The sequence below is a fragment of the Panthera tigris genome, chromosome B1 (genome assembly GCF_018350195.1).
Source record: "Panthera tigris isolate Pti1 chromosome B1, P.tigris_Pti1_mat1.1, whole genome shotgun sequence".
Taxonomy (NCBI): domain Eukaryota; kingdom Metazoa; phylum Chordata; class Mammalia; order Carnivora; family Felidae; genus Panthera; species Panthera tigris.
In genome coordinates, this window is record NC_056663.1 from 159,166,832 (window position 1) to 159,176,459 (window position 9,628).

A 9,628-nucleotide genomic window follows, 5' to 3' on the forward strand; every position below is an offset into this window, starting at 1 on the left:
AAACCCGTTGCATCATAAATTGTTCCCAAACTTAATGGTTTAGGGTAGCAAATATCTCACAGTTTCTGAGGTCAGGAATTTAGGAGTAGCTTAGCTGGGAGTCCTGGCTCAGGGTTTCCCATGTGGCTGCAGCCATCTGAAGGCTTGACTGGGCTGAAAAATCTTCCAAGACAGCTATCTCATACTGCTGCTGGCAGAAGGCTTCAGTTCTTGGCCGGTTCGTGGCAGGAAGCTTCTGTTCTTGTCACATGGACCTCTCTGTAGGCTGCTTGAGTGCTCTCACAACCTGGCAGCTGACTTCCCTCAGACTGAGTGGGGGAGGGGGGCCGGTGGGGAGGGGCGGAGCAAGGCAGTACTTTTTAGTACTTTTTGGTTTCCAAAGTTGCATACCATCATTTTTGCTTGTGTTCATTAGAAGCACATCATTAAGCCTGGTCTATACTCAAGGGGAGGGGAATTTAGGCTCCATCTCTTGAAAGTAAAAGTGTCAGAATTTGTGGACAGATTTTAAAACCACTACAATCATCATAGAGCTTTTGTTTGTTTGTTTTTATTTTAATTCCAGTGTGGCTAACACAGTGTTATATTAGTTTCAGGTGTACAATAGAGTAATTCAACAATTTTATATGTTACTTAGTATTTGTCATAAGTGCACTCTTAATCCCCATCCCCTGTTTTACCCATCCCCCCACCCAGCTCCCCTCTGGTGACCATCAGTTTGTTCTCTCTAGTTAAGTATCTGTTTCTTGGTTTGTCTCTTTTTTCCAGTTTGCTCATTTGTTTTGCTTCTTAAATTCCACATACATCATAGAGCTTTTGAGAGGATTGAGATAATTGCTTATAAATCCTTTAGTACATTGCTAGGTACAGACTGAGGGCTCATTAAATGTTGTTAGCTACTAGCTGCTAATCCTTTTCATTAAAGTATAGGTGACTTTTACTTTACTAAATATGGGGTCCAGGTGTAATGCCTCTCCTTGACTACCATTGTCTTTACTCCCCCTACTACATTAAGTTTTACTTTATATGCTTGTGGAATCTTGTGCTGAGTGCTTAGGAATATGCCTCCCTACTTGTGCTATCCTAGCTAGGATCTACTTGAATCTGAGTTTGATCCTTCCCTTTTGCCCACATACATTTTGAAAATATGCTACCGGGAACTTTCAGTTATATATGTGAATGAGCATGAATAATTTCCATCCATGAAAGTCAGCTTGTTGAAGTTACTGTTTGCATCCCAAGTTTCTAGACTCAAAGCCTGGGACACATGGGGGTCTAGACATTTTTAAATTAAGATCTAATTTATATACAGGAAAACATGCCCTCTTTAGTTTACAGTTCTGTGTTTTGACAAATGTGTACTGTCATGTAACCACTACCAAATGAAGAGTTCATTACTCAAAAGGTCTGTGTCACTTGTAGGCTTCCCTTCCCCTACCCCTAACCCCAGGCAACCACTGATCTGTTTTCTGTCCCACTAGTTTTACATTTTCTAATTTTTGCTTTTGAGTCTGGATTCTCCTACTTAGCATGTGTTTGAGATTCATCCTTATTATTGAATGTATCCAGTTTCTTTTTATTGCTGAATATTCTGTTGTCTGGACAAATCATACTCTATTCACATTTGGGTCGTTTCCAGTTTTTCACAATTACAAATAAGACTGATATAAGCATTTGTAAGCAGGATATTGTATGAATATAAGTTTTTAATTTCACTTGGGTCAGTACCTAGGAGGGGGAGATTATGCAGTAAGTATAGCTTTAACTTTGTAAGAAATTGCCAAAATATTTTCCTGGTGACTGAGCCATTTTGCCTTCCCACCACCAGTGTATGAGAGGTCCAGCTGTTCCACATCCGTGCTAGTACTTGGTATTGTCAGTTTGAAAATCTTTTTATTTTAGCCAGTCAGATTGTTATGGTGTAGTATTTAATTATGGCTTTATTTTTTATTTTAGAGAGAGTGAGCAGGGGAGAGGGGCAGAGGGAGAGAGAGAGAGCATCTTAAGGAGGCTCCATGCTCAGTGCAGAATCAGATGTGGGGCTCAATCCCATGACTCTGGGATCATGACTTGAGCTGCAATCAAAAGTCAGACATTCATTATGGTTTTTTGTTTCTTTGTTTAGATTGTTAAGTTTATTTATTTTGAGAGAGAGGGAGAGGGAGAGAGGGAATCCCAAGCAGGCTTCACATTGACAGTGCACAGCTCGAACCCACAAACTGTGAGATCATGACCTGAGCCAAAGTCAGACACTTAACTGAGTTAAAACTGTGGTTTTAATTTGCATTTCCCTAGTGACTAATGACGTATTTTTTATGAATTTATTTGCCATCTGTATATCTTTTATGACTTTTCAGATTTTTTGTCCATTTTTTAAGCTGTTATATTTGTTTTCTTGTTGGGATCTGAGAATATTATGTATTCTGGATACAAGCCCCTTATCTATAAGTGTTTTGCATGTTTTCTCCTAGGCTGTGGCTTTTTTTTTTTTTCTTTCTTTCATTAACATAATGTCTTTTGAAGAGAAGTTCTTAATTTTAATGAAGTCCAGTTTATCATTTATTTTCTTTTCTGGATCATGCTTTTGGTGTCCTAGCCAAGAACGTTTTGCCTGACCCAAGGTCACAAAGATTTTCTTCTGGAAATGAACTGAAGGAAATTTTTCATTACCCAACTGAGTCCTGGGGTACTTCACTGTGTAGGACATTTTTCTTCACCATAACTAAGAAGGCCACTTTCTTGCTACTAAGTAGTAACTGCTAGAAAGAAAACAGCACTGCAGTTACTCTGGAATTGGGCCTCAAATGAGCAGCAGTGGTTATATGGATAGGCAGAGTCATGTAAAGAGTGGTGGACCAGTGCCCACAATCAGCTTGCCCTGATTTACATCCACTGCAGGGAACTTGAGTGATCTTCACTCTGTAGGTTTTGACCACGCCTACTGTCGCCTGAGTTATTCTGGCTACACCAAGTCAGGAACTCCTGCCCTAGCTTCTCACCTGTTGTAGCAGTTTGGGAAAAGCAGTCTGCTATAGTAGTTAAGTGCATAGGCTCTGAAGCTGGACTTCTTAGATTCAAATCCTGGCTCACCCACATGTCAGCTGAGTAGTTTTACCCTAGTAAAACTGTCTGTGCTTCCTTTTGTCATCTGTAAACTGCAGATATAACACTTCACAAGGTAAAAGCTCAATAAATGTTAGCTATTGTTAATGTTAGCAGTTCTTGAACACCTGTGCACTGGGTATTCATATTATCTTTTTAAAAAATATTTTATTTATTTATCTTGAGAAAGAAAGAGCAAGTGGAGGAGAGGCAGAGATGGAGAGAGAAAGGATCCCAAGCAGGCTGTGCATCATCAGCACAGAACCCAATATGGGGCCCAATGCAGAGCCCGACACTCACGAACCATGAGATCATGACCTGAGCCAAAATCAAGAGTTGGATGCTCAACCAACTAAGCCATGCAGGCACCCTTTAATCCATGTTATCTTAATTATTACAATAACACTGGAGTAGATGTGTCTACATGCAGGAAAAAATCTGAGGCTCAGCGATGCTGGGTAATTTGCCCAATGATGGCCATGAAGAGATTTGATTCCAGGTCTGTCAAAATCTCTCTTCTGCACTGTGCTTCATTGTTTTCTCAGTAGTGAAGCACTTTATGGTACTTTAAAAACAAAATGAGGTATACCTACTAGTAGGTATTTTTACAAGTGATTTCTGTTTGGTTTTCTGCTTTACATTGCTGAAGTTTAAACCTGAGCTGAACATAGTAGTACACATAAAGAGCATCAAATATAAATAAATGGTCATGGTTTAGGCTAAAGAATTATTCTCTGGTGATGTATCTAAATCTCTTTTGTATTTTGTTTCCCAACAGGCTGTTATAATGGGTTAGTTTATGTTCTGAAAAGTAATAGTGGAGAAGAATACTGGATGTTTACTACCAAGGATGCTGTCAAAAGCTCAGCAACCATGGATCCAACCACAGGACTCCTTTACATTGGATCTCATGACCAGCATGCATATGCTTTAGATATTTATGTGAGAAACCTCATCAGTTTCTTATAAGCTTAGAAGAGTAGGACACTGTCAAGTGCTCTTGACTAAAGCGGGGCCGGTATTCACTCTTCCCTAAGTTTAGCATTGCGGTCTGGGAAGAATGAGTTAATTAACAGTCTTAGTATCTTAAGACATTTTTAACATCCTTACCAGATTTTCACAAATAAATTTGTTACTCAGAGTTTTTAAATCTAAAGAGCTTAGAATTACCATCTTGACAATATAAAGAATCACAAAGGGAAAAATATCAATAAGACCTGATAAGTTGGGGAAAACCATTTGAAGCAAATGTGACAGAGTTAAGATTCATTTATAAGAATAAATGGAAGAACAAACACAAATTATAAACACCCAGAGAGAAAAATAAACAAGGAATATAAACATAAAAGACCCCAAAGAAGAAGTGTCTAGTAAATGTATTTAAATGTTTCCTATCTTTAGTAATCAAAGGATTGAAAATTTAAACTACATGATAGATAACCAGATAGTATTAGACCAGAATATGTTAAATGCTGGTGAGGGGTGGGGGGTGCATTGTAACTAGTGAAGTCTGAAGAAAACAGTTGGGCCACAGCTAACTTTCATATCCTTTGATTCAGTAAAATTCTTCTTCTAGGATTCTATCCTGCCAAAGTAATCAGAAACATGGACAGTTATATGCACCGAGATGTCTATTACTAGGTTTTGTTTATGATACCATGAAATTAGTTTGAAACAAGTTTCAGTGATAAGGTAGAGAAATAATTTTATGTTCAGATGAGATATTATGCATTAAAGTAATAGAGTTTTGCCAAGTAAATGAGCTAAATTAGATGCCAGTATATATTCAGAAAGATCTCAACTATATTAAACTATTGTATGTCCCAAAAAGATCAAAAGGGAAAATGCTGAAATATTTACAGTGGTTCTCTCTGGGTGGTCTTTGTAATCTTTATACTAACTTGAATCTCTACAGTGAGACTGTATTACTTTTATACTAAGAATAAAAATTTACATTAATTAAATAGAGGTGATATGAGAAATCAGATATGTAGATTTGTTAACCACCAGCAGAAACCAATTAATTTGTTTTCTTATTTGCAGAAAAAGAAGTGTGTTTGGAAGTTAAAATGTGGAGGAACTGTCTTTTCATCCCCTTGTTTGAGCTTGATACCACATCATTTATATGTGGCTACACTGGGAGGCCTGTTACTGGCTATAAATCCTGTAGGCATAAAATAACATATATTGATTTTATTATTTGTCTTGAATGTTTTATTTTTGCTTTGAATTCTGAAAAATTGAAGTATTTAAAAAAAATTTTAAGTTTATTAATTTATTTTGAGAGAGACAGAGACCGTGTGAGTGGGGGAGGGGCAGAGAGAGGGAGACCGAGAATCCCTATCAGGCTCCACACTGCCAGTGCAGAGCCCAGTGCGGGGCCTGAACCCATGAAACCGTGAGATGTTGACTTGAGCCAAAACCAAGAGTCAGATGCTTAACTGACTGAGCCACCCGGGTGCCCCCTAAAGTAGTTTTTAATTAACTATAGTCCAGCTTTCACTGGACCAGAACTCCTTAAAAATGATTGATATGAAGATAGAAGTTCTATGTATGTCTTTGATCTGTTTTTTTAAATTGGTAGAATTTTCTCAGTCATATTAAAACTTAGAATAGTTTAAGGATAGATCTTATGTTCTAATTATATCCTGGTTTTATTGTACGTTTTTATCTCACCTCTTATAAAGAGCACTGATTAATTTTATAGCTGTGTATATGTATGCTAGCTTCATTTATGATATCAGCATGTCATTATAGCACTTTCTGATGTTTATAGCTTTGCCCCTGGGAGATTTTATGAGTTTGTTTCATAAAGGGTAATTGATTAGTAATATAATTTAAATGCTGTGAATTGCTTTTGCTCATGGCAGGCCACTGGGAACACAGTTTGGAAACATTCCTGTGGAAAACCACTCTTTTCTTCTCCACGGTGTTGCCTACAGTATATTTGTATTGGGTGTGTAGATGGAAATTTACTCTGCTTTACTCACTTTGGAGAACAGGTAAAAAATTTCTGGTTCCATTTTACATTATCTTTCTCAAAGTCATAATAGTTGGTGACAACTGAAGTAAAATTGTAAACATCATTTAAGTCGTATTGAAAACTAGTTTGATTTTATTTGTCAAGCCACAGGTTTCTTAATTTTGGAATGAGAGTATAGTAGATTGAAAAGATTCAAACACTGTTTTATTTGTGCCCTCCCCCAATTTTTTTTAAAGTTTATTTATTTTGACAGAGAAAGTGGGGTAGGGAGGGAGAGAAAGAATGCTAAGCAGGTTCTGTGCTGGTAGCACAGAGCTGGATGCAGGGCTTGAACTTATGAACCTGACCTGATCATAAGCTGAGATACAGTTAGACACTTAACCAACTGAGCCATCCAGGCACCCTGCCCTCCCCCAATTTTAAAAACTTGACCAGTTTGGGGGCGTCTGGGTGGCTCAGTCAGTTGAGCGTCCGACTTTGGCTCAGGTCATGATCTTATGGTTCATGAGTTCGAGCGCCCTGTTGGGCTCTGTGCTGACAGCTCAGAGTCTGGTACCTGCCTTGGATTCTCTCTCTCTCTCTCTCTCTCTCTGTCCCTCCCCCACTCATGCTTTGTCTATCAAAAATAAACATTAAACAAACAAAAACTTTACCAGTTTTTAGGCAATTTTATTATAATTTCTATTGAGGTTTTGAACATTTATTTATTTATTTTGAGAGAGAAAGAGAGAGCATGAATGGGTTAAGGGCAGACAGAGAGAGATGGAATCCCAGGCAGGCTCCGTGCTGCCAGCACAGAGCCTGATGTGGGGCTCGAACTCACAAAACTGAAATCATGACCTGAGCCGAAATCAAGAATCTCACACATTTAACCGACTGAGCCACCGCGGCACCTCAAGGTTTGAACATTTAAAGATGCCCCTGCTTTTTCTATGAAAACCAAAATAGGTGGCATAACCCAAATTGCATTGTATGAAGTGCCATCTTCAACTTCATGACTGGCAGGGTAGGCTTCTTCTGCATTACATTAGGTCTTTTTTTTTGGGGGGGGGGGGAGGATAATCTCCACTTCTTTATCCGCAAGTGACTATCACTGGTGGCCCAACTGCTGCTGTAGGTTTGATGTTGGGGACTATTTGTATACTTGAGAGAGTGCTGACTCCACCCTGAGTTAGCCCAGTGGTGGCCAGTGTTGCTCTGGTGCTTTTTATTCTACTTTCACTCTGCCTGGCCTGGCAGTTCCTTGATGTGGGACAATTACTTTGTGATGAGATCTTTTGTGATGTTCACTTAATATTTTTCCTTACAAAATAGTTTGAACATATTCTCACCTTTAGATTCCTAAGAAGTAAGAAGAGGCAAGTACTGTTACTCCTATTTTTTTGGGTGAACCATAGATGAAAATGATTTTTCCAAGTGAGGGACAGAATTAAGATTACAAATCCTGTTTCATGAAGATGCCCACTGTTCTCATTTTGTTTGCTTTTTATTCTGCTTTTACTGTAAACACTACCTTAGACTTGTGCCTTTTCCTTCTTTTCTTCAAAATATTGGCCGACAGGTTTGTCTGTGGTACCTTTAAAATAAGTAGAGAGTATATATCCACAGGCAGACACACAACTCATGGCTTTTTGTTTAAACCTTTAATTTGAATTATTGCACATAAATTTTCCTTTTCAGTCACTTCCATCTCCTTACATTAGGAGAATAGAACAAGATCTAGTTTTTAATAAGATACATTGAAAACTGAGTGTAGTTATATCTTTGAACTTAGTGTCTCTGAACATAATAGTAATAGCTTGCTCTTGAATGGGGTTCAAATTAGTTTTATTTCATCATATTCTGCATAGCAGTGACTCATGTAGTATGAACACTCCAGTGTATTTTGTTCTAGATTTTACCACTGGGAATAGAGGTATAATTTGAGAATGCTACTTTTCAGAAAAAGCCATTATTTCCTCTCTCTGTGTGTAGTTACCATTTAATAGCTTACATTTCTATTAAGAATTTCCTAAAGCTTTACACGACAATTGTTGAACTTAGATGAATTATTTTTGCCTTTCTCGTCCTTCAGGTTTGGCAGTTCTCTACCAGTGAACCAATCTTTTCATCCCCATGTACCTCAGCATCAGAGCAAGAAATATTTTTTGGTTCCCATGATTGCTTTATCTACTGTTGTAATATGAAAGGTCACCTCCAGTGGAAATTTGAAACTACTTCCCAGGTGTATGCGACACCGTTTGCTTTCTGTTACCAAGATTGTAGCAATGAAATGTTGCTGGCAGCAGCATCTACTGATGGGAAACTGTGGATCTTGGAATCTAAGAGTGGACGATTGCAAAGTGTGTATGAACTTCCTGGACAAGTCTTTTCTTCTCCTGTGGTCTGGGAATCAATGCTTCTCATTGGATGTAGAAATAATTATGTTTATTGTCTGGATTTGCTGGGTGGACATCAAATATAATCAAGTACAGTCCTTATTCGATTATCTGAGATATCTGAAAATATTTTATCATTACAGAACATTTGGATTAGTCTTATTTTATACTAAAGATTATTTTTGCTTAAGAAACTTGTCTATGACACTTTATTGGAGAATGATCATATTTTACTTCCTATAGCGGAACAAATGCTTTTAAAAGGAATTATAGAACAAAAACATCAATTTATTTAGTAGCACTCTTTGAATTAGGCTATGGATATTTTACTTTGGGCTTTTTTCTTTTTTTTATAGACTTCTGTGAAAAAGAAGATCAGAGTTTACTTGGTGGGTTAAAAACTCAGTCCATGATGTAATACACCATTTACTTATTTACAGTGAGATCTATTAACGAAAGGTTTTCAGAGGTAGGATGTTTTTTATTAAATTAGGTTCCTTATTTAGTATGTTTAAGTGAACAAAATACCAGTATTGAACTATATCTATGTATATATTTATCTCTCTTCCTATAATAGTTTCTTTGATTTATCCTCTTTTTTCCATTTTTGATATACAAATCTTGATGAATATTTTTGTGTCTGTATTTCTCAATTTATTAGATTTTGTGATTGTATGTCCTTTTTTCACTGGCTTGGAGGTAGGAAACACAACAAAAACCAGGAAAGAAAAAACTCTATGTACTTTTAAGTGTCCTGATTCTCTTAATGTGTATGGTTTGGGGCTGGACCTGCTTCTCCAGTGCCATAGACCTTTGCTTATACCTGCATTTGCTTGGTATGAAGTTGCCCCTGGTGAATTATAGCTCCTCCTGGGAGCCAGGCCCTGTATGTGGTCTCCTCTTGCACCTGGGCTTGGTCCATGATTTGCTTTAACCAACAGAATGCAGTGGAGGTGACACTAATGTCACTTCTGAGCCCAAGATTTAAGAAGGGCTGGGCACTTCTGCTCTCATGGGATCCCAGAGCTGCCACATGAGAAGTCTGGCAGCTAGACGGAGAGGCCATGTCGTGAGGGAATGGCCCTGACGTTTACTAAGAAAACCAAGGAAGCCAGAGAACCAAGGACAGGTGAAGCCCCACACATGTGGCCCCCAGCATTCCAGC

General features: G+C 38.0%; 1 protein-coding gene across 7 annotated transcripts in view; it reads left to right on the top strand.

Annotated features, from left to right (window-relative positions):
* The window catches only part of AASDH (aminoadipate-semialdehyde dehydrogenase), a 44,239-nt gene extending 34,827 nt beyond the window's left edge, over nucleotides 1-9,412 (top strand). For all 7 annotated transcript variants that reach the window (XM_042984476.1, XM_007075869.3, XM_015534731.2 and 4 more), the window contains 4 exons: nucleotides 3,881-4,044; nucleotides 5,146-5,268; nucleotides 5,973-6,104; nucleotides 8,160-9,412. In XM_042984476.1, the coding sequence (XP_042840410.1) occupies nucleotides 3,881-4,044; nucleotides 5,146-5,268; nucleotides 5,973-6,104; nucleotides 8,160-8,549 (809 nt within the window). In that variant the 3' untranslated portion in view covers nucleotides 8,550-9,412. The remainder of the gene's footprint in view (nucleotides 1-3,880; nucleotides 4,045-5,145; nucleotides 5,269-5,972; nucleotides 6,105-8,159) is intronic.
* Nucleotides 9,413-9,628: the final 216 nt, after the last annotated feature.